This window comes from Ammospiza caudacuta, chromosome 3 (assembly GCF_027887145.1).
Source record: "Ammospiza caudacuta isolate bAmmCau1 chromosome 3, bAmmCau1.pri, whole genome shotgun sequence".
NCBI lineage: Eukaryota > Metazoa > Chordata > Aves > Passeriformes > Passerellidae > Ammospiza > Ammospiza caudacuta.
Genome location: NC_080595.1, coordinates 59774484 through 59800031, shown reverse-complemented (window position 1 = coordinate 59800031; position 25548 = coordinate 59774484). Strand labels below are relative to the sequence as shown.

The 25548-nt window shown below is 39.8% G+C and overlaps 1 protein-coding gene across 1 annotated transcript in view; it reads left to right on the top strand.

Annotated features, from left to right (window-relative positions):
• The window catches only part of MTHFD1L (methylenetetrahydrofolate dehydrogenase (NADP+ dependent) 1 like), a 139191-nt gene that overhangs the window by 61088 nt on the left and 52555 nt on the right, over window positions 1–25548 (top strand). The window contains exons 19-22 of the mRNA XM_058801095.1: window positions 14350–14489; window positions 16165–16206; window positions 17264–17364; window positions 17769–17946. Coding sequence (XP_058657078.1) covers window positions 14350–14489; window positions 16165–16206; window positions 17264–17364; window positions 17769–17946 — 461 coding nt within the window. The remainder of the gene's footprint in view (window positions 1–14349; window positions 14490–16164; window positions 16207–17263; window positions 17365–17768; window positions 17947–25548) is intronic.

Genomic DNA, 25548 nt, shown 5'->3' with positions numbered 1-25548 from the left:
TCTTAGCAAATTTTCTTGCCAGTAAGCAGGAAAGTCTTCAGAAATGAAATGTAGTGCAATGTGGTTTTTTCACTGGCATGAAGTCAGGGTTCCTGGGTGCTGAGTTTACTTGCTGCCTTGTCACAAATAATCCAGATGCAAATCATGCTTGCTTGTAGCTTGCTGCAACTGGACATCAGGTGACAATGATTTAAATTACTATCTATTTGTGCTTTAGTGCTTAAATCAGTCTTGAAATAATTTATTAATTATTATGTGAAATGAGAAACAGATATTTTCTTATATTTTTGTGTGTTTGGAGTCGTTAAAAAGTTCTGACTCTACCTTGTCACTGCAGATTTCTATAAATTTTTTCTTCTGCTCTTTATCATACATTGCAATATAAAGCTTTTCAGGAGAAAGATTGAGTAGAAGAGAGCTGTCCTGAATGTTTTTGTACATAAGGAAGCATCCTAGCATTAACTTCATTATCATATATCACTGTATTTCAGAGCTGAATTCATTTGAAATCCTATAAATTATGCAAAGCTGAACTCAAAACTGAAAGTTGGTATTGATCATGGACTATTGAATTATGTCTGACAAATATCACACTTGGCATAAAAAACTTATGTTTTTCCCAGGCAGGGAGGTGGTGCTGTTTTGAAGACAAAGCCTCCTAAATTATGGACTGTCTTGTAGTGAGATTTTACCTTCTTCATTAAAAAAAAAAAAAAAAAAAAAAAAAAAAAAAAAAAAAAAAAAAAAAAAAAAAAAAAACATGTTGGAAATTCACTTAGTCTTTCCTTGCTACAAAGCATATTTGTAAATGTTTGTTCCCAAATCTGCTGTTTATATCCAGAACTGCAAGGGGCAATTTACAGGAATAAAATAACATGTGGTTATAAATCATCAGCCTTTTAGCTGAGTTCTCTGCTTCATCTGACAAGCATATCAAGTGGTCTCTCCTGCATAAACTGACTTAGCTCCAGCTTGAAACCAGCTAGGATTTTTAACTCTTGCCATAGCCAATTGGGACTCATTTGATCTGGTTTTTTGTAATACTGTGTTGCAGCTTAGTCCTCTCTTTCTCAAGTGATAATTTTCAGTAATACTGACTAACTATTCAAGCACACATTTTCCATACATGACTGTGACTGACTCAATACTGCTAGGTTCCCCAACTCCTCCCTGATGTTTGCAAGTATGAAGTTCCCAAATCATAGGTCAGATTTTTGTCACTTTTCTCCAATGGCAGTAACTCCTCTTTACTGCAAATAGTTTTTATTCCATTTCTGCTCTTCATAAATCCACAGAACCTTTTCACCTGTGATACCTTTTCAAGCTTTGCTATTGCCAATAAACTCCATCAGTGTTGCTCAGTCTTTCTGTGGACATGGTTTAACAAGTATTAAATGTTAGAAAAAACATCAAGTGTGTAGTCACTCAGACTTCCCCCCATTACCTGAAGATAGGTTTGATACTTTTCAGGCACAAGGCACCCAAAGGAAAGGAGCTTGAGACATTGATACAAGCATTGTGGTTTGTATTTTTTTTCTTCTTCTAGGGTTTTGAAAACTCTGATTCACACTTTATTAAAAGAAGTGCATTCGGTTCTTGTGTATTTTGGTTTTTTAATTCCATTTGTAATATATTACAGTATCCTCACATCATTAACTTCTCTGTTTTAATTGGTGGGGCTGAAGACCCTTATAATTTGTTTGCATTTCCTTTGCAGGTTCTGGCACTTGTTCCTTAGCGTAGCAGCTTGCTCTGTCTTTTCCTCTCTTTTAGAGCTTATGTAATTAATAATGACATTATCTTCTACTCAAGAAGTTAACCCTGCAGGATAGCAAAGCTGTTTATTTGATTGCCTTTCCTCCTAGTGACCAGGAGTTACCACTGTTCTCATGCCAGATGTCATGTGAGAGACCAGGCATTTTAATTTGTACATTTAGAGAATTTTGAATTAATGGGTGATTTCACTATGAAGAAAGAAATTTTAATGGCTACATGACAGAAAATAATTAAGAGATAGTGTGGCCTTCTCACAGTTATTTTCAATGGGGTTTTTGTTGTTTCTGAGTGGATGGATGCTGCTCTGTGCCTCACTGGAAAAGGAATTAAATGGTTTTCTCACAGACTAGGAGCTGTGCAGGGGCACATGTGCTTTGGCTGTGTGCTGAATGAAGTGCCACACCACCACTGAGCTGGCTGGGTCACAAACAAGCAGAGAACTGGATGTGTGTAGCTTATTTGAGAATTCCATGTTTTCTTCCCTTCGTATGGTTTTTCAGAGCAGAGTGAGATAGTGTTGGGGATGGGATTGTACACCTGGGCAATGTGCTGCTGTGATGATGGGGAGGCGGGAAGGGCCATGTGAGTGTTTCTTCTGGCTGGCTCCTGAGGAGCTGATGCCATGAGGAATCCTGTCCTGTCTCCTCTTTCTGGCCCAGTGAAAGACAAGGAGACAAGGCTGCCGAGTCCATCACCTGCCACCAGCAGCACAGTCTCTGCTGGAGACCTCCTGGTCTGTGGCACTGCAGTGCCTGACAGGAGCCATACATCTTATTCCCACCTCCATCCTTCACTGGCTTTCTGGCCTTAAGCAAGTAATTTCAGCCTCTGTGGCTGCACATGTAATCCCATTCTTCTCCATGTGTTCTTCCAGTTTATGAACTTTCTTGGGGGCAAAAACTGTCTCTCCATAGTAAAAGGGGAGGTGACAAGCACTGCTGTAACAGGAACTTTAAGGTAACAGGCTTTTGTAGAGCCAGGGCAGCTGCCAGTACTTAAACATGCATCAGGAATTTTCTTACAAGCTGACATGGTATTTTAATGTCCTTTATGCTGACCTCTTCTGCAACATGTTAGAGATTAACACAACTCTTTCCTCTGGCAGTCATATTCATAAACTAAATGGAGTGTACAACTGTTAAGGGCTATCCATTATTCTCAGTCTCAGGATAGTTACGCAGAGGTAAAAATAGATGGGAAGGATCTGTCATTCATTCAGAAAGTAGAGGCACTGCCCAGTTCCTGATAAATAAAATACCATTCTAGTGAGTAGAAAGTGATGACATAGCAACTTCTGTTGATTTTCCCTTCCCTCCCCAAGTTAACAATCTTACCTAGTTTTAAAACTCCCAACACATAAGAAGCAGTTCCTTTTGTTCTCTTGTTGCCGGCTGGTTGTGTTGTTTTTATTTATAAGAAGAAAAGAACCAGGGTTTAAAAAAATTGCAAGCAGTAAAACATCATGTATGCTAGGAAGTTCTCTTAATTCATCACTTGGCAAAGGAAATAAAAGCAGGCTCCCCAGCTAACAGCGTTACTTTTGCTTAGGGTTATTTGGCAGAAAATCCATCATCCTCTCTCCATTTGTGAGTATTTCATATTGACTTACACCCTTTAGCAAGGGTCAGCAGGGCAGAGTATGCATAAAGAGTTCAAGTCCCATTTCAAAGGCTGAATTTTAATTTTAGTGGATGGTTTATTTTTAATATCAGTTGAAAATGCTAGCTCTTTATTAGATTTTTGTTTGGTTGGTTTACTGACCTTTTGATCCTGAAACCTAGTGTTCTTTTTATGCACAACTTGTGTAAGAATTAGTTTTCTTCAGATATTTACTTCATGTTGGAGAAACCAGTGTTTACTTTTTATTTTCTGACTCATTCTGAATCTGCAGGCAGAAGTGTTTTGTTTTCTGAGAGCTTTTGTAATTAAAGTTGTTAATAATGTACACGTATTGAAGGGGCAATGTTTGTTTATTTATTTTGCATATTTACTTTTGGAACGGGTGACTTAGTTCATCAAGGCTCCAGAGAAGTCAATACAAACATGGAATGTGAAAAGGACATAAATATATGTATTTCCATTTCTGATTACAGTAATTAAAGTAGGCAAAGTTTTCATAGCATCTAGCACAAATTTGCATTTTGCAGAGTTGATTTTCTGTTTTCCTCTAGTATTCAATAAGCTCAGGCCCACTGAGACCTCTGTTAACAGGGGTTTCAAAAACCATTATTTAAAGCTACGTTTTCTTATTCAGGATCAGAACTCTGATATGTTTTCTTTTCATCCTGTGCTGCCCTCTCTGTGAGCCCAATTAAAATAATGTGGTTTGGGGAAAAGGTTAAGATTATGTCTTTAGATGTTCCTGGAAGAAAAGTGCAGATGCTAAAGGCTCCAAATATTTCTATTTACAGATGTTTTGTTTTTTCCTTAGAAATGAAGTACCCTATGGTAATACAATGTAAAAGAAAAACACTGTGATTTCTCTGAAAATATACTAACTTTAAATTGCTGTTTTGTTGGGATTTTTTAGTTTTCAGGCAAGAAGCTGTATGTTTTATTGTATGCTGGGTATTTTAACAGAAAATAATTACAAAAAATAGTTATTTCTCTTTGAGAACAGAAAGTATGTTTGTTTACATATCTGATTTTATCATCTAATTGGATTAGCTTTAAAGAAAAGTTCAAGAATTCATGTCTAGGGATGTAAATTTGTTTCTAAACCATTTTTAAACATGTTAATGAGATTGCAAATAATGCTAGGTTATGTATGGCCAGTATGATTTGTTGATGGGAAGAGTGGTGTTTTGGCAAAGAGCCAAGGTGCTTTTGAAGGTCGGCTGCTGACAATATTTGAAAGTGTTCAAATGCTGCTGTCTGGTTCTATAAAATAATACATTAAAAGAAAAGATTAATATCCAGAATGGTATCTCAGGGTCAGTTTAATGCTCTGGCCTTGTAATTTAATTTTTGCAGTTTTATAAAGCTGCTGTTTAATTAATTTGATTTGATTGAGGAAACAGGTTAGATTGCTACAATAAGAGAAAATGTAGGTTACAGCCTTTTTTAAATTTTGGGTGGCCTACCTGTCTTTTACATGGTGGGCCTATTTTTTGGCCCCTTTATTGCTGGCTTTCTATGCTGACAGCTTTATTGAAGCTGACAGTCTCAAGCTCTTCAGCTTTGCTACCTGCAGGAATAAGGGACATGCTTCTAAAATATTTTCAGCTTGGCACTGGCTGCGAGCCCTGAGTGGGAATGAAGCTTCAGGGACAAGCAGATATTTTGCATGCATGAGGACACGGTATCTTTGTGCTGCCTCCATCTACAGCATCTCAAACAGAGCTCCCAAGGGACTGAGTAACAGCTTCATAAATCAAGGGTTGCAGGTTTAGCCTGCCCAGAAGCCCATTAGGAATTCAGTGTACGTTTTGGGGGTCTTCACTGCACCAGGAGCAAGAAAGCACAAAAATGTGGGGGAGGGCTAAAGGATGATAGAGTAGCTAAGATGACAAGATGATGGGCAATTATGAAGAGGAATTGAAAAAAAAATTAATAATTTATAATCTGTAGTAAGGAGGCACAACTAATAATGTAGAAATATTTCAGAAATGGTAATGGGTAGTTTGCAATGGCAATTCTGTTGCCCTGATTACATGGATTGTGGTTAAGTGGATAAATTCACCATAGGCATTAAAGAATTGATTTAGCTGTGAGCGGTTGCAAGGATTTGTCATGTAAACCAGCAGAATTATGGTTTGGTTTGATTTTGATTTTGACTGCATTTTTTTAATTGGGAATTCAATGTAGGAAGATGGGATTTGTTAGTGTGTGACCTTAGTACTGTCTCTCTCCTCAGCTTGTAATTGTTTCTGTAAGATAAATTACACATGGCATCATATAATTTAGCAGACACAATTATTTTCAACAGCAGTTTGAACCAGTTGAGGTTTTTTTCCTTATCCAAAAATTATAGGGAAAACAGCAAATATAAATTAATAAGTTTGACACAGATCATCAATCTTACTCTTTGAGTAGAGGTTCAAATACCAGTTTTGTATATATTATTTTTAAAATGCAGGTGATTGCAACCAAACTAACGCCTACCTGCAAAAAGTATTGGAGAGCTTTCATGATTTCTGAAGTTGCTTCTGCTACATTTCTCCCTGTATGTGGCTATTGCATGAAGTCTGTGCAGCACCATGAGGTTTACCTGCTTGCTTCTTTTACCCTCTTCTGCTCTCCTGTGGCTTATGCTGCACGTTCTCACCACTAGGCATTATTTCCTGTCTCCTAAAATACTACTAACAGTACCTGGTGTTCTCTGTCTCTATGAAACATCTTTCAGTTTATTGATATCTTAAAGTTTGTATGTGCTTAACACACACATATTGTACTCTTTGTAGAATAATTTCCACTCTCCAGCAAAGGTCTTGGGGTGGTCTTGTAGAGTAATTTACAGCCTCTGTGTCAGATGTTTCACTAGGCCATTTTTACATCAAGACAAACTGCTCATGCAGGGGAATAATACTCTTCTTCCTGGGGATGCATAACAGGAAATGCCCTTTCCCATGAATTTCTAAAAGATGTAGTTGTGCTGTCAAGAGTGTTGTTGGTGTCCTCTCCTAGGCCAATCATGTGAGGAAGGCATTCTGTCTCCTAGTAAAGATTTAAGTGGGATGAAATAACACCAGAACCTGTTTGTCCTTCTGGGAGAAGGATGCACTACATGGGTACACAGAAAAGACAGGCAAAATGATTATCATAGTGTGTGATAAGTGCTCCCCAGATTGTGTAAGGGCGGAGTGCAGAATGCTTCTCCAAGTGTGCCCAATCGGGGGGTCCTGCCCGGGGCGAGTGGCTGTGTGCACTGCGGTGTGGGCTCTCAGGGCAGTGATGGATGACTCTGTGCCTGCCGTGCCCCGGGTGACTGCGCCAGTGACAGCAGCATTGATCATCGCGATTCAGCGGCCCTTTGTTGTGTGGCACTCGCCGCTGCCGCCGCTCCTGCGCTGTCTGCGCACAGCTGCTTTTGTTCTGTGATGAGGGCGGCTGGCAGAGGGATTTCCTGGCACCCACAGCCCATCATGCGGTGGGAGATGCTGCCTAAATGGATTTTGTCTCAGAGTTTTGAGAGGTTCTGGTGGCTGCTTGTTTGGCTGCAAAAATTCTGTGTTCCTCATCACGACCTGTATCATCACTCATTGCCCGGTTGTGTTTCTGCTGCCCTTCAGAAAGTATGTCTTCTTCCAGGGCATGTGCTGAAATGGTGGTTTGCCTCAGGAAGAGGCAAACCCGTATTCTTTGCATCCCGTATTTTCTTTAAAAAAAAAAACAACCCACTACAATATTGGTGCTAAAGCATGCTTTGCTTCATGACCATTTGATGAAATGTTTAGAACTTTTCAAGCAAAGAAATTTTCAGGCTCTCTGCCTGCCCCTTGAAGTTAGTGTTTTCCAGATGCTTGTAACATGAATTCTCAAAGCATGTTGCAAGTCCATTTTCAGTAGCTTTTTTAAGGAGAGTGTAGAAGGACCCAAAACCTGAGAGCTCAACAGGAAGCAATTTCACTCTGATGAAAGGTGCTTCAGCCAGCTGGATCTTTTAAAAGTGGAAGTAAATGAAAGTCTGGTAGTGAGATATGTATTGAGTAACATGGTTTAAGTGTGATGAAATTTATTTTAAGCCCTTAGGGAAACACTGTGTGTACCATAAGTTAATGTACTCCTTGCAGAATTGTAAAAGAATGGCCTTAAATGAAGAGTCATCAGTGCTGCTGTTAATTATTCCTTCCACACAACTCTAAATAGAGAGGTGGTGAGGTTTTAATTTTGTAATTACCAGAAGACTAATAATTCTTTTGCCAAAGACCATGGTGATCTTTAAAGTATGTAATGTAATTGCCTTATTCCTGTGCCATTAATTGTGCTCCAAACGTGGTCATCTGTCTTATGAGCAAATGTTACTCTGTTACCTCAAAGAAAACGTGCTATGAATGGTGAAAGGATGCAACCTGAAATTCCCAGTTCTTTTGTTTGAATTTTTCTGGTTAATGTTGTAACAGAAGGAGGTTACAGAAGAGGAGGGAGACTGTGTATATTTGGTTAGTGTGTTCAACTATGCATTGCAGTTCATGACACTTAGCCTAAGAGTTACATATCTTTTCATGGCTATAGGACACAGAAATTAAGAGAAAGTGACTGTAAAACCTAGCAGGTTTAGCAGAGCGATTCAAAGAAATGTGTAGCTCATGAAGCCACATTCAGCTCACTTAGTTTCTATTAGACTGAATCATTTGTGACTTGTAAGACATCTTCTGTTTTTAATCTCTAGTAATAAATTTAAATAATGAGCTCATTACTATAGTGAGCTGCAAGAAAATGTCAAATTTACATTCAAAGTATCGGAATATGGTTTGACAAGGTGGCTAGGGAAGAATTAAGTTTTCCACTGCTGAAATGTATCTTCCTTCCTTCCCTTGCTTCTGCTGCTTGTTTGAACATGTTCAGATATTTGTCTGGTCTTACTTCAACTAATTCAAATATAGCCCAGTGGAAAAACTGGCAACTTTGTGTGTGTGTGTGTGTGTTTTTGTATGTTTTTGCTTTCTGTTTAGCAAATTTGCAACAGTTCACCTTCCAATTAAATGGATGCCAAAAAGTTTGAGCAGCAGGGACAGAGCAGGAGAAAAAGGCAGAAGACTTAAGAATGAGCAAGAATTACCCTTTCAGCAAGTCAAGGTGCTCATTTGGTTCAGCCACGGTGTAAAACCATGCCCTAAATTGGTGGTTTGGAGGCAGGAATGACTGCAGTTGCACTTCTGCATATTTTCAAGACAGGGAGGCAAGCAGAGCTGTGGAGATGTGCAGAGCATGCTTTCTGTCACACAGTGCTACTCCTGCCAGCTCCTGGAGTTTTCAGTTTGATTCTCACCCTGAATTTAAAGTCCAACATCTGCAGCATAAATACATAAACAGGCCTTTAACACCCACAAAAAGGAATTGTATCCTTAATTGTCAGAGGATTGAGATGTAAAAGTTTTCTTCACCTGTCTGGCTTGGAGTAAATAAATGAATTTTCTGTACTTCTTTTTTGTATATAGTCTGGGAATGATCTGTATGAATCATTGTGAATATTCTTTTGTTTAATGTATAGGATGCTCTTGGAAAGTTAACAGCAAATGATATTAAAAGTGAGTAACTGTGAGAGGTTATGAGGTAACCTTTAGTTTCTTATTTAAAGCTGCTCTGCATTTCAATGGTAAAATTACTTTCTTATGGAAAAATAAATGTTTCTGAGGAAAAGATTGAAACAGCTTGTTATGGAGTCCCAAGGGAACCAGCACTTAAATTAAGTGTATTCCTGGGAGCCAAGTTTCCTGTGCAGCCCTTGCTGCCAGCAGGCAGTGACTGTTAGCCGAGGCCTGAGGCTCAGCCAAAGGAGATAATAAGTGTCCTTTGAAGGAAGGCAGAATGAATTGCCATATCTGCTGGTTCAGTCAAAAGCATGGATTGGGTGTCAACAATCAGAAACCTCCAGTGCCCTGATGTCAGCAGGGCAAATACTGCCCTGGCATCTTTCTTTAGCAAAAGATGGAAAGTACAGATTACATCCAATTAGCTTATGGTCTGTTAAACTTAGGGGTAAATATTTTTCCTATTACCTTTTCTTCTAGACTTCACAACAACAACATAAAATTTTAACAAGCAGTGCAAAATATTTTCTTCATGGCATGGAAAATGTTCAGGCTTGGCATATTCATGTGTAGTTTTGTGCTGGACTTTGTGTTCAGCAGTGGTAGCAGTGAGTTCCTGTGTTCCATGGCATCTGAGAATGCGCGGAAAGAAAAATGAACAGGAAAACTCCCTCTGTTGGGGGGGGGTGGGGAGGGGGAGAAGAAAGTATTTGTTACATTCCAAAATCAGTCATAATAATGGAAGTTCACATCAAATAATTTCTAGAGTCAGAATGGGCAAACATCTGGTTATTCATCCCTAGCTCTACTAACAAAAATACAATATCCTGTTAGAGAAATCACTGATCATCCTGGTTTATTTTGGCGATAGCACACCTTGATATTTTTCACTTAAAAAAGAACATATCAGTTACTTTATAGCTAGCATATCTCCTGCTCCAGGTTCACAGTTCATGTGCTTCTGTGACTTTGAGCTCTTCCTTTCCTGAGTTTACCAGCAGACAGCTGCACAAGAACAGATATGTTTACATGCGGGGAGTAAATGGCAACTTGCAGCTCAGAGTTTCCATTTCCTTTTACATTGTTCAGGAATCCAGGCTCACAACTCGTCCTCAACTTTGCCTCATGTGTGTGCATCTGACTTGGCCCTTTATGGTACAAATGCTTTATTTTGACGTTGATTTGTTGATACAAAGGGCTGACTAGGGAAAAGATACTTTCACTAGAAATTACCCTCAATAAGCATCAAGTTCAATTGTGGGTGAAATAGCTTTTTGAAAAATATTCCAAACATCACTTTCTGTAAGGCTTTTAAGCACTATATCAATGTAAGCATAATGTGGAACCACTTTATGCAGCTTTATGAAGATAGATGTATTTTTAGATGGAGAAAAATTAGCTTTTGTATTAAGAATGACGGTGAAGTCTGATTAGCTGCTTAACACATGACACTGTCTATTTAAGCTAATGTCACATGTAGGTGATTCCCAGATGTCCTTGATAAGGCAGTAATTACATAAAGGAGGTTGTGATAATTATAAACAAGAAACAAAACCGTGAGAGGGATTTGTTCATTTGCCTGAACCCTGAAATAGAATTAAAGACTCCAGTGAAGAGAGTTTGTTCTGACTTTGCACCACCCAACAGACTTCTCTCTATTGCCCAATTTCACCCCTATGGGCTTCTCCTTCCCCATTTTCCACTTAACTAATTTTGATCTTTTGGGTTATTGCTCTGAAAGAAAACTATGGTTTACTGATGATTTTGGTAGCAAGAGTGGGTGAAGTGAATGTCACATAAATGATCTCTAGAAAGACCTGTAGCAATTGTGTGTTGTGTTTTGCCTGCTGGCTTTTTGACCTAAGATCCACAGTTACCTAGATATGTAAGAATGAGCTGCTTTTGGTCACACTCGTGGATATTTTATGAGAATAAATTATTTTACCTTATTTGACCATTTTGATGCAGTTTATTCTGATATATATGTAAATTAATTGCTAGGTTTGACCTATAGCCCACTCTTAACAGTAATGCAATGGTAGTGCTGATACTTTGATTCGCTTTGATTTCCAGGCCACAAACACAGTTCCTGTGTTCCTAACAGCACTGCTGATACATGATATTTTAATTTTTAATTCTCATTCCAATGTTCTTTATGATGTTTAGGCTCTAAAACTCAAGCACAAAATCAAGCAACAGGTTTGCACTTTTAAGTTTTGCACTTTATATGACGACACAGTGAGAGTCTAGAGAACTGTATTGACTGAAAGTTGCACCCAGAAGATAATCTTTACCACTTGTCCAGCTCATCATTGAGTCTGGTCAGTGCAAGGAGGGGATTCAGAAGGCAAAACAAGGCCTGGGACTGTAATAACACTGATCTAGTATATGTTTGCCGCGGAGTTGTGTTCTCAGCCTGGAAGTGCAAATTCCTGTGTGTTTTCTGTGAGCTTGCTGAAGGCAAATCATTTACCTCTTTACTTTCATTAAAACTGCATTGGAACTGTATTTGTGGTCTGGAAATCAAAGCAAGCAATTAACACCATGCTGGTACCTATTGCAAACCCCCTACCTGGTTTCAGGTCAGCAGCCTGGGTAGCTGTGATTCATGGAGCTGGGAAATGGTCGCTTGGCAGGGCATGGGATAAACAGCCATCTGGGAAGGGGGAACTGAAACTGGGCAAAAATGTATAGGCAGTAGCAGTGCTAGTGTCATAAACTTTTCTTCAGCTGAAGTACAGCAGGCCACAGCTACTAAAGTAGATGTTTGTTGCCCAAAATTTATTTTTCACCTGTAATTCTCTTCTATGACAAACTATGAATGAGAAATTATTGTCAAAATAAATGGACCTGCGTAGTACTTTAATTTTCTGTTGTTACATGTAAAGTGATTAGCTCACCACGTACTACTTTCAATTTTTGTTGTTACATTTAAAGTGATTAACTGGTTTATCTCATGATCATTAAGTGTAGAGTAGTTTGAAACTTCCCATTCGTAGTCTGTGTTTTTCATTGACGCTTTCATTTGAAAGCAGGAAACAATCTGAAAGTAATTCTATTAAGTGTTTCATCACAAAGATTTTAAAATATAATAGCTTGGCATGTTATTCTATCTTCTTAATATTCCTTGGAGGAAATAAAATGGAGTTGCAACTTTCATCCAGGCAGCTTTTCTACTACATCCTGTTTCCTTCCGCACTCTGGAGAAAGCACTGGCGTCTGTCTCCCTTTCCTCCACTTCCAATGAAAAAATCCCTGTCTCCATGTTGTAGCACTCACTCTGGTGAACTCTGACACAGTATTTGGGTTCTTTATGCAAAAGTGAATTTTATCCTCTGTATCAAAGGGAAGATTGCAAAGAATATGGAAAGTGCACGGCCCTGGCTGCCTGGACTGCCCAAAGGGTGGCTTGCTGTGCGAGCAGTTGCTGTGGAAGGCTGACATCTCGGCTTTTCTCCCACTGAAAGGCAGACTTGCAGTCCCCCCTTTCTCAGAGGGAAGCTGACCCTTGAAAAGGCTTGGCATGCAATGGATTAACTCCCTGGAAACTTTGTTTGGAAATGTTAGGAGACTGCTATGTATATGTGCTGGCAATCTCTGTAAGAGACAAATTATTTTCCCACCCTCTCAAGCACTTGGTAGTTTATCTGTTGTTTATATTAAAGATTGATCGTGGTTATATATTCCTAATTCAGGGTTCCCATTAATCACCCTATGCCACATAAGAGACTGGAGAAGAAGAATGAGGGTTAGTGGAAAGCAGAAATGTGATCCCTGGCTCTGCTTTTAATGGGACTTATCCTGGCATTAGCTTTGCTCCTATGAATTACTGCATTTGTGTAAACATCTTTTTTTTTTTTTTTCCCATGTTTGGTGTGTCTGTTTTTCTCAGGGCTATTTAGAAAAAGATGATATAGTTATTACAGTGATTGAGGAGAACGTTAATCATGACACTTGCCATGTTACTATTTCAAGAGGTCCCTGCTCCCCCCAGCAGGCCCTCCCCCTTGTTTGCTACTACTTGCTTCCTCTCGCAGCCCCAGCAGCCATTTCCTCCCTAGAGCAGATCCAGGCAATTGTTTCAGCCTGTGCAAACTGAAGAAGAGGTGGAACAGGACCAGTGGGGTTAGGACAAATGCTGGGACTTCCTAAAGTGCATCGGCTGCCAACAGTGCGATGCTTTCTGCCACAGCAACAGAGCAGATCTGTATGTCCTCCTCTTTGACCCTGCTGAAGGTTGCCAATTTTGAAATGTTCAGTCACCATTTGTGGTCCCTTCCCCTCCTCAGTATGAGAGACAAAACTGCTGTCAAGAGGGAAAGAGAAGGGAATTTACAAGTTTTTGCAAGTTGATTTGGGCTATGAGAACATATTACCAGCCCTGCATGGAGTCAGGTCCAGAAGCCTCTGGAGCAAGCTGTTTTCCTGCCCTGACTTGTCTGCCTGAAAGTCCCTTCACATCTTTAAGAAGTGTGCACTGAGCCCAGCTCTTAATTGTGTTCTGGTGGGAAATTGTTGCATCAGTAAATTTTCAGCCAACAGGAGATCTAATCCCTAATTTTTTTTTATTTGCTCTGTGCTTGTCTTTGTCTAATATAAAGAAATTACTTGGATTTTAAAAGGAGCAATTAAAATAATTTCTATTTGACAAATCAGAACAAATTCACGCTCAAGAGACTAGTGTCCTTTAATACAGATTATCTTCTCTTTATTTGTAGGTCCACTAAACATACTTTGACAGGTGTGTCCTAATTCTGCACAGATTTTTCTCTTGAGTCATGTTACATTCATGTCTGACTTCTTTGGTGCAAAATCCCATTATCAAATTAGTTATTTAACATCATATTCAACACTGAGATGTGGCTGTAACTGCTGGTTTGTGTTTATAACTAAACATCCTCTCAATAAAAGCAAGAGATCACCAGAAGTTCTGCAAACCTAGGAGAATTCAGGTCCATTAATGGTGATGAAGGCACATCTTTAGTGAAATCAAAGGAGGAGGAATAATATAGGAAAGTCTTATATCTGACAATTTGCAATATTTTTACACATAATTGCACCAAAACAGTGATTTTAGAGGACTATGTATTTTTTTAAGTACTTTGATTCAAACTAATTTAGATTGCTTGGTTTTCCCCCCCATGGAACTACCTTTGATGGCATATTGTACCTATAAGAATAAGAAAATTTATTTCTGAGTTGAGAATTGGTTTTTAATCAGACTCAGTAATGTAAATAGACCTCTATTTAAAAGTTCATTGAAAACTGAGTACTGGTGTGTATTTAAGCGCAGTGTATGCTGAAGTAGAAATATCCCCCAGTGTTTAACCAAAAGCATGTTTAATGTGTGGTCTTGTTTTGTTTTTTTAATGTTTAACAGTAACTGAAGCTGGCTTTGGTGCTGACATTGGGATGGAGAAATTCTTCAACATCAAATGCAGAGCATCTGGCTTGGTTCCCAGTGTGGTTGTACTTGTTGCTACAGTGAGGGCTTTGAAGATGCATGGAGGTGGGCCAAATGTAAGTTTTTGCACCTTTCTTGGAAAAATCAAATTGTTGCTAATATTTGAAATAAGTAAAATACCTTGATTTAAGAAATATTTGGGGTAGTCTATGGGGCAGTATTTAGATAACCCTTCTGATATTCTTCATTGTATAGATGTTATCACTAAAGTTAATGCTGTCTCTAAAACTAAGTCACAAATGAAAGATGACGGACAAAAGAGCTCTGAAGAAGTACTATATCTTGCAGAGGAAGGCAAAGTTATTGCATTAAAAAAAAGCAGTAAGAGATAGATACTCTTTTCCCTGCCTTTTGAAACAGCATTTGTAAGTGCACTGAAGTTGTCACAGGCTGGGAAATTTGACAGCCGAGGAGGAATGAGACAAGTTCGAGTTGCAGTATGTGAGTGGAAGTAGAGAACATTGTTAGTCAAGGTTTTGACATTTCTTTCACTTCAGTAATGGGTACTCCTTATGTCCTTTTATGTTGCTCAGATTAATTCCCTTGGGGATGCTGAGGTAACTGATGAAATTTTGCAAGTGTTTTCTGGGTGTACCAAGAGTCGCCAGTGTATAATTTTTTGCTGTCTAAGCCGCAAAGAGATTTTAAAGATTACTGTTTGTAGAAATGCTCCCCGAATGTGCAGTCAGATCAGACTGTGCTAGCCAAGCAGAGAGACACTTAACTCCTAGGAGCACTTTCATCTGCCCAGCAGCACGCTGAAGAGTGATGCTGCCAGGGAAACAGTCACACTGGGGGAAAATACCAGAGCTGTTTCCACAGCCACAAAATTTTAGAAGGCATGGTTTCCCTTACAGCTAATCTTCTCTAAGAGTTAAAGCTGAGCTACCCTTTTCAGTCTTTCAGATGATGTAATGATATAATTTTCTATCATTTTAGTATCATTTCTGATGCATGTTTTCTTTATTTTGAATTACATTTCTCCATCTCTATCAAAGCAAGTATATTTTCACATGTGTTATCACTCAATCTAGCAAAAATAGGACTTAAATATGTCTTAATAACTGTCTCTATTTCTGTCTCACTTGTGTCCTTAGAAGTTTAAAGGTTTCATTTGTTTACAAATGTGATGCATTCATCACTGAGGCATGTAGAGTACCAGATACTTTTACTGGAAGGTTAACTATAAAAAGGACTAATGCTAGAGACAAAAGTAAGTCTGGTGCCTGGGACTGATGTTATGTGCTCCTTGGAGACTCAGCACAGTGTCCCAGTACCCCTGTGATGCACTTTGCATGTCTACCTTTGTGCTTTCCAACCAATTACTTGCATGCAGTTCCTTGCCATGGGCAGTAATTAAAGAACATCAAAGATGATGTTCTTCTGTGTTGCTGTTATTTCTTCAGCTGCTGGAAATTGCTGCCTATTGTCTTTGCACTGCTGGTGTGCTGTAACAACATGCAGAATGAGATCCAGCTGCCTCCCCTTGTAGTCTTTTGCAGCTAATTGCTGAGGCACTACCTGTGTCCTGCTACCCAAACACAATAGGAGGTGTTGCTAATGTTTGTGTGGGAATAAAACACAAGCTGCAGTCAGGCTGTGATGCTGTGAGCACTGGTATGGGTTAACTGGCAGTACAGAAAGGCAGCAAAATTGCACTTCAGACCCTTTAGGGTTATGACAAGTATCAATCTGTGATGACTTTGCTTGTTTATTATTACCTGATCCCAGGTAACTGCTGGTGCCCCCTTGAAGAAAGAATACACAGAAGAGGTAAGAGGAACTGTTATAAAACTTTAAAGAGGGTTTTGTTTAAAGGTACAAAATAATATGGTGTACAGAGAATCAGAACTTCTCCTTGCTCTGGCTGGACAGTGTGCAGCCTCAGGTTTGACAATAGCCTGCTCTAAAGCTGACATTCAGTGCACATCTCTAATGGGCATTGCCAACAACTAAAACCACCTCATCCTCCCTCAGCCCCTTTGTGTTACCCCTCCCAGGTGTATGGTGTGTGTGACTGTGTGATGGATTGTAATAACAAACTGAAATAACTGAAAAATAATCTTTTCTCAATAGTTTTTCCAGGGCCATTAAGTTTGCAGACTGATCAATGTGCAGGCATTTATAGAAGCACAAGAGCAGCATGGTGTAGGGGTCAAAGACACTCCCCGAAATTAATGATAGCATAACCTGACAATTATAAAACAAGGTTTATATATTTATGCTTCACATTTGGGGTGGGATGTCACTCTTCAAACAAAGAGTGAATTCTGCTGGTTTGTTTTCTTCGTCACTTCACTCCAGACAAGTTGTGATCTTCTGCTTGTGTGAAGCTAAGGATATGTGTTTTGTTACAACTGAGACAAAGCCTACAAAGTGTGAGGTAAAAGAGTAAATAAGGAAATCCAGCAATGTGCTTGGGGTAGTCTATGGATGTGCGTACATGAACTCTGCACCTGACACATCTGTATGTCAAACCCAACCCTGCTACTGCAGCCTGTTTGTAAACTTTGCAAACAGCAAAATCCCTTTCACAATAATGACAAGCAACCACTCATCAGCTGCACCATCTTCCTGTGTCTCAGAAGAGAGCAATGGGTTCATGCACAAATTTTGGACACTGCTTAGTTACTTAAATATATCTGATGCTTATCAATTGGAATGAGAATTAATAAGTGCCAGAATACTTTTGTCTGGAGGAATTTCACTTGCCTGCAACATAAACAATGCTGATCATTGTTTATGTTCACTTAAATTTATGGAAATTTCTTTGGCTGGAGAAGACTTTATGTATCTTACCATTTCCATTAATTTTCATTTAATTGCACAGAACCTCCAGCTGGTAGCTGATGGCTGCTGTAATCTACAGAAACAGATTCAAATTACTCAGCTCTTTGGAGTTCCTGTTGTGGTTGCTCTGAACGTCTTCAAGTAAGTCTGTTCTTTCATTACTCTTGTTCAAATTCCTCACTTTTCATGGTTTTTAAATTATTCAATTTGGCACGAACAAAGAAGCTATTAAAGAATTTCCTTTTTTCATCATGAATATAACGATATTTAAGTTTTTAGCTTGTTCCTAATGTTCTAAAACCATCCAAAAAAGTATATACTATTACAGAGCTGATAATCTTCCATATTAATTAGCTATAACAATTACAAAATTTTCTTGAAACATGTAAATACATATGCTGTACATAAATGCATTATGTATATGGCACAATTTCTATATATACATCTACTTTACCACTGCTGATGGTAAAATAAGGGTAAGTTTGTAAGGTTGTAACAGAGAACTAATTAAACAAAATAATGAGAGAGGACTGTTTGGTTGGCAGAACTGACTCTCCAGCTGAGGTTGATCTGGTGTGTAAGATTGCAAAGGAGTCTGGAGCATTTGATGCTGTACCCTGCCATCACTGGTCAGCTGGTGGTAAAGGAGCAGTAAAATTAGCTCAAGCTGTGGAAAAGGCAGCCAATCAAAAAACCAGTTTCAAATATCTCTACAGCTTGGAGGTAAGATTTCTTTTCTTTCTTTTTTTTTTTTTTTTTTAATGAATGCATTCTGCATCAGAGTTGAATTTAAACAAGAAGAACATTGAGAACATTGAAATAAAGTTATCCAAAATACTTGGAAAGGAGCTTGCCTTGGTTTAAAGCTGGAGAGAACAAGCAATCTGTGGCTTGTCTAATCAGGGAGCAGGATACTCACTGGTAATGATTGTTACTTAGTGCATTGAATGACACTGATCTGATACTTTCAAGTTAAACATAAATGTATGTATGCAGATGGAACACTCACTGATTAATTTGGGAGACTTCTCCGAAGATGTCACAGTGACAGTATTTGTCCTGTTGGTCAGATAACAGGTCATGTAGTTGCTGTCCCACAGTCACAGGTATTGCACCAGGTTGTGGCTTTCTGAAGCACTCACTGTCTGTCTGAGAAGGATGTGACAGGGAGCACATCCCACACATCTGCCCAGCCCAGCCAGGTCAGTACAGAGAGGAGGCACTGCCCTTACCTGCCCTTACCTGCACAGCCAGCTCTCAGGTGCACACAAAGAGCCCAGGTGACTCAGTCCTGTTCCTTCTCTCCAATGATCAGATTGGAGTCTGCCAGTGCAATATGGTGCACACAATACACGGGTCAGTGCAGCTGCTGCTGGCCCCAGGCCCTCAGTCTATGTAGGAGCAGCCCCCAGGTCTTCTGTCCTGCTCCAGCTGATGGCACCAGAGTCCACAAGCCCCTGAGGACTGCAGTTGCTGGGCACAGCCCTTTCCTCGCACTCTCTGTCCTCATAGTGCAGAGCAGAGAGCACACCCACACAAAAGGCAGTCAGAAACCAGATTTAATATTAATAGAGAGGTCATCAAGCACATAGCTCAGTTAGTCAGATTACTGGCCAGACACCTTTATACAGAACTGACCCCTTCTTCCTCTATTCTCTCATGTTCTTTCCACACTTACACCTTTTCAATCCACCTTGATTGCTCCCTTTTCCCATCTTTGCTCCTTCTACTAACAATCTTTAGACATTCCCACTATCCTCTTTGCAAATCCCATAATAAGGTTCACACAGTCCCAAAATCTGCTTTTTCATACATCCCATAGAGTCCTGTGCTGCTGTAGGCAATCACTTCCTTTCATTTGCAAAGTTTTTTCATCAAAGAATTTCCCTGTTGACCCGTCTTGGTGCATTTCACACCAAGGACAATGGTCTCATCCTCCCCTTGGATTGTCATTGGAAACAGGCTCAGGGTGCTCTAATTTTCACTGATTAGGTTTTTCCAGTGATTACATTACAAAGGGTTCCTCCACCTATCATTGTTCCTCTGATCCTTGCTGGGGCTTCAGGGCTAATTTGCTTAGCCCTTAGATAACCTAACAAAGGACAGTGTGGTCCAAGTTTCAATGCTCTGTCTGTTTAGAGTTAGGGACTCTTTTTCCATGCCTCAGAGACTGTTATTGCAGTTGTCTGCAAGGTAACATCCCAGCATTGTGAGCTGGATGTGAGCTGTCCGGGGGAGCTTGGACCCCTGGCAGCACTGGAGGTGCTGGGGTACCACTGTGCTGGCAGAACATTTGGATGCACATATTGCCAAGGAGGTTATACAAATGATTTCCCCGGGCCTTCCTGGCTATCCAAATGTGGGTGGGTTTAAATCTGAGCAGCCAAACAGACTTCTCTGGCTCCAAGGAAGCCCTTGTCAAGTTTCAGATCCTGTGCCCATGCTACTTAAGTTTCTTTAGAAAATGTTCAAATGCTATTTTTTTACAACAGAACCTTAGCTTCATTCTTTTAAATGGCTGGAAGTTCCTGTTTTGATTCTTCTCTCCAGAAAAAAGTTCAGCCTGAGGTAGATATGCCCTATGGTCATCTTAAGTTCTCTTTTCTCCTTGATATGCACCCTGTATCTGTTGTACCTATTTTGTTTTTTCTTTCCACCTCCCCTGCTGTTTCACAAAGTGTCAGTAATCCAGCCAACCCATATCAGTATTAACCCATGCCCTGACAGAATAGATGGAAATGAGTTGGATGGAATATTTTATGCATAATAATAAAAGATGGAATATTTTTGCTGCAGCATGTATTCAAGGCATTTTGCCCATGCAGCAGTTTTACAGCTGAAAAATGGACAATGTATAAACCTTTCTAAGTTTGTCTCTACTGAGATGATCTGAAAACTGAGGCTGTCATCTTCTGGGGCTTGTGTGATAAAATGGGGAAAAAAATTCTTTGAGAAATATGCATTACAGTTTCCTCACTGGACACTTGTGTTAGAGGGATTGTGCATTAACCTTTGACAAGGCTCATACCAGAGCTCTGGTTTTACTATCCACTGTGTAGCTCACAATCTGGTGGTACAAGTGAGTAAAAAGGATTGGTAGGGGTGGACTCTGCCTATTAAGAAAATCAGATTGATTTCCACTTTAATGTCTTTCCCAGACACGTCGTTTCGTGCTGTGTTGCAGAAGCAGCATGAGCACAAAGGGAATGAATCACATCTTTACATCAACTTAGTATCCTGTAACTTCACACAAGTACTCTAAGCCTCAAAAATACATTGAAGGGATTTTATAAAAACATATAAAGATTTTTAAATACTGTAAAAAAGTACATTCAGGCCAACAAAAACAGTGAAGTGTAAAGTTCAGGCTTCTGTTTCATCCTTAGTGTGCAAAGGATGGGGACTGAAGCAGCTGAAGTAGGAGAGTGAAACAGAAATGCTGCCACTTTTACAGGATGTAGGTCAATTGGTTACTAGGCTCACAGAGAAGTGAAGGAAAGCCACCTCTTCCAAATAAGCCTGCCCTGATTTTTTTTTTTTTGGGTTGTTGTAGCAGTTTTGAGGTGTGGTTTCTGCTGTTCAAAGGGGTAAAATTAAGAAATTTAAGGAAGATAGGAAGCAGTTAAATAGGATTCAGACAGATTATTTCCCCCCTCATTGTGCCTAAAGGGGGTGTAAGTGAAAGGACATAGTTCCATCCCTTATCTGATTGTCAGACTTGTCCAGTTACTTGAATAATATTAAGTCCTGATTGCCTCAAGTTCCACAGGATTTACTGATTTACTGTGGTTGTGGGTTTTTTTCTGTTTTCTTTCCCTTTTGGAAGGTCAAAGAGGGGAAATACCCTGCTTAAAACCATTACCACTTCATTCATATACCTGTCTGTCTTCATGAGATTGCTCTACTGTTCCCTTTACTCCACATCTCCATTTAATCCTGTCATGTCTATGCACCTTGTTTTTCTATTGGAAAACTTAATCAGAATTTGCTTCCAGAACTAGCTATAATTAGAAAAATTTCCAACAGCACAGACCACTGTAGCTATAACAGGTTCATTCAATATTCTGATCTTTTGTTAGAAAGCAACACTCAGGGTATTTAAAAAAAAGCTTCAAACCCTTATATGTAAAACTGGTTAATATCCTTTCTTTCTAGTTTGAACAAACTTTGCAGTAAACTTTCTTATTAGTGTGCAGTCAGACATGTACTTAGAGGATAGCCCATGTCAAGTGGGCTCTCTTTGTTTCATTTTTTTTCCAAATGCATTCATCTCTGTAGTGCTTTATGTAATTTCCAAATATGTCTTTGAAAACAAAAGCTTCTTTGAAGGATGTTTACAAATACATGTTTACAATATGTATAGTGTGAGAAGAAAGAAGGCTAGAAGTATAGACTAGAATAAAGTATTTTCTAGATCTGTCAAATGCTGGGAGTTAAAAGTTGAGAATCAGATGTTTTTTTCTGAAGTATCTTTATACCTTTATACCATCTTGTCCAGTGAAACCTGAGCATGTGCCAAATGAGCAGTTTTAGACATTGGACACAACACAGTTGTGTGAGTTCAGGATTCAGGCTCTGCTCCTGTTCAGTATCATAGCAAGCCAGTCTAATTAGAAGACTGTGCTCATTTTATTCCTTGAAGCATCTAATTTGGTCTCTTTAAACTTCTTTGGGTGTCATTCCATGACATACCCTTCTATACTCCCACTTTTAGATGGCTTTTTGGGTTCTCTTTATTTGTTTCTCTAAGCAGGCAATATTTTTTTCCTGGAGGCTGCTACTTGTAGTTTGACATTTTTTTAGTCTTGATTATAGCAAGGATTTGTTTGACATTTGGTATGAGATGAACAAATATTTTTGGGGGCTTCAAATGAGAGTAGAATACCTCATATATGGTTTGGGGAGTGCCTGTGCGTGGCAGTCATTTCATGGATCAAATACAATACGTGACCTATGACAAGTAAATCCTGCACCATCTCCACTGTAAAAGTGTAAGAAAAGGACAGAAACAGAGTACCCTGGAATGCTTACAGTATTAGGAATTGCACAGGTCAGGGGGATTGGTTCAGGAGCAACAAGGAGTTTTCATATCATAGACTTCAGAGTTTATAACATAGGTTAAAATATTATTGGCAGTAATTGAAGTAAATACTTCAATTGTGTGGTTTTAGTATAGATTTTTGCCCCCTCTGCACAATAATCTCTATTAAGTTACCGTTGAGTTGGTTTCTTGCAGAGTGTTTCTCTTCAGTGTTTGAAGGATGGGTTTGTTTAAAAGGCCTCCTGAACTCTTTGTGAAATCATCTGTGGCGGTTTATTTTAATATATATTCTTGCTACATATGGAAAATATCAAAATATCAATCCTCTTATCACTGTTGACTTCCCTTCTGGGCTCAGTTTTCTTGAAGTATGGGTCTTTAAGTTGCAACAGAAAGCTATTACTCAAAATAAAGTTGACTGAACCATTAAAAGTGAGTTTAGATAAGCAGGGGGAGGAATGGAGAGGATGGAAACGCATCCCATTCCCAAATTTCCCTGGCTCCAGCGCCTGCTCTTGATCAGGAGAAGGGGGAAGCTGTGTTCCTCACTAACGCACGCCTGCTGAGTGACCTGCCTTCACTCTCCTGCCTCCTCTCTTCTGCTGTGGTGAGCTCTCCCTCGCCTTAGAGCAGCCCTCCTCAGCCTGGGATGGGAAGCATAGGTCTGAGGAAGGTTTTTGAGGGATACATTGCCCCTTCCTGCAAGTAGCTGGAGTGGAGTGGGCGCTGGGGAGATGGAAGAAAGGAGGACAGGCATTTGGCATGAGGCAGGATCAGCACATCTGGCTGCTCAGTGAGTTAGCACCGTCCCCTTCAAAAAATTACATGGTAACCTGACAAATATTATTGAAGAGCCTCAAATAACCAGATATATGCTGCACTGGAAAACTAAATTGGAGACTCTAAAGGTCACAAATGGGAGGGAAGAAAAGGGGTTGTTCCAGCCTTCCAAATTTGTCAGATGACAACCTTTTTTGACAGTGCTATGCCTTTAGGTAATATCATGACAAATGAAAATATTTCCAGGTTATACAGTGAAAGCTGATTGCACAAATATTTTGGCAGAGTGCAGTGCATTGCCTGGCCAGCCTGCAGAACAAAGGAGAACTTTCTCAGCTTGGGAGCAAGGTTGAGTAGCAGCACTTCTCAGAGAGGCATTCAAGCAGTGAGCAGCCTCAGCTCTGGTGTTTTTCTTTCCCTGCTGGGAGCATAATAATAGTTTGGGCAAATCTGGAGCATCTGAGTCTGGAGCTTTGTTTGCCCCTGCCTCTCTTTTGCTGTAGTGAGGTGGTGTGGGCTGTCACTTATCTCATTCCCTGCAGTCTTTGCTTCAGCTGTCACAGACAATGGGTCACTCAGAGGGCTCTAAGGGTAGCATCAAAACAGAGAAAACTGCCAGCAGCTGTTCTCTGTGCATTATTTTCTCTTCCATCCATGATCTCCCAAAGCAAGAATGAGCTGTGAGTGATGGAGGAGGAAGAGCCCCTCAGTGGAGGACAAGGCTCCTTGGTGCATGTACTGCAAGAGGAGGAGCAGCTCAAAGAAGAAGGCACAGTCAGAAAGGTTCATGTGGTCTGTGTTTGAGGACACCAACCTCCAGGGGAATATCCCAAGGCAGAGTGTTTCTTATTGTTTGTAAACAGGAGTATTTTCTGTTTCCTCTACTAATACCACAGAGTTGCTAAGCCATGAAACCCATCCATTGTGCATCTGCTGTCACAGCAGCCCAGCAGACCTCTGCTCATTTGCCCAGGAAGCAAATAGCTTCTGTGTTGTTCTCTGTACAGCACAGAGTTCAGTCATGTGTGCCCCTAATGGAAAGTCCTTAGGTACTGCTGGGGTGGGAATAAATGAAATGGTCCTTACTGAAGATTTTCCTAATAATTGATGGCAATCATTTCTCATCCTGAAATGCAGGCTGTGCTGCCCTGCACTGGATGCTGGGCTTTAAACTATTTCCCCCCTCCCCTCTAGTGCCAGTAAGACATCTAGCAATGAAGCCACATTAAAGAGGAATTCCATAGGTCTGTACCACCCACTCCTCCCACTCCCATCAAAGAGATTTCTGTGGAGTCTGGACACTTGTTTCACTGAATTGGGTGTTCTAGGGTTGGAAGCTATCTTCCTGCCACTCCATGTCTTTATTTGTGGATGTAGGCTCTTGACAGCCCTGTACTTTCATGATTGTTTTCATTATTTCCCTATTCTTTGCTTAGAACAATTTTCTTATGCACAGCTGGGATTTCAAAGTTGGGGAAATGGAAAATAAATCTCTAAGGCCACAGGCTTAGGTGTTGATTCACAAACTGTTTAGCTTGACTGAAAATGCTTTTCCACTAATTAAAAAAACCAACTCTCGTCCTGTGCCAGCAAAGGAAGAGGAGTGCTAAAGACTTGGAAATCCTTTTGTCAGCCACAGATCTTCTGGAACCAGAATATACAGATACTTTAATAAATGTGTTTTTATGTTATCCAAGGGAAAAGCTAGAAGTAGGAGTTTGAATGTGCAGAGTCAGCTATTGTTTTAGCACTGCACTCTGTCACCCCACACAGCACCTTCAGCCATACTCCCATCATGTTTTCATTTGGCAGCCTTCCCAAGAAGAGGAATGAGTGATGTCTGCATGCTGTTTCACTTAGCCAACCAGCAATTCTTCTTTATTGCTTTCAGTGAATGTGTAAGTTTAAAAAAAAAAAGTGCCACTGCCTTGCATTTCAAATTATATTAAGAATTTCTGCTAAAACACAAACAGCTTAGTAACAGTGAGCCCAGAGGTTCTCACCTTATAATTAAACTGGTGATGTCATAATTAAAAATAGGCATTGAAGCTGAAGTGAATGTTTCAGGTACTTGAAATATTAAATGTGTAAGTTACAAGTAAATAGTGCTTTTGTATATTCTCTGGTTAAATGCATGTTTTTTCAACAGAATCACAGTTTTGTTGGAGAATAAAGTAGTTTTATGTTATATAAATGTGAAGGGATCCTGTCAGACAGTGCTTCAGTGTTGGGTATTCACTTATGGTGCTCCATTTAAACTAGACCAGGGCTTCTCTTGGAAGTGGGACTTACCTGCAACCTAGTGGGATGTAGTATGACTAGGGACTCACTGCTGTTGTCTCTGACTTTACAGAGATGTGTTCTGTTGGTGAGGAAGTCAGGAGGATGTTTAAAAGCAGAAGAAATTAAGGAGGAAGGGAATAGGGGTGGTTTTCAGCAGTCTCAGGGATTGGCTGTGTGGAGTTAAAAAGATTAGCTCCTTTCTCCAGTAGGGGAAGAGCTTA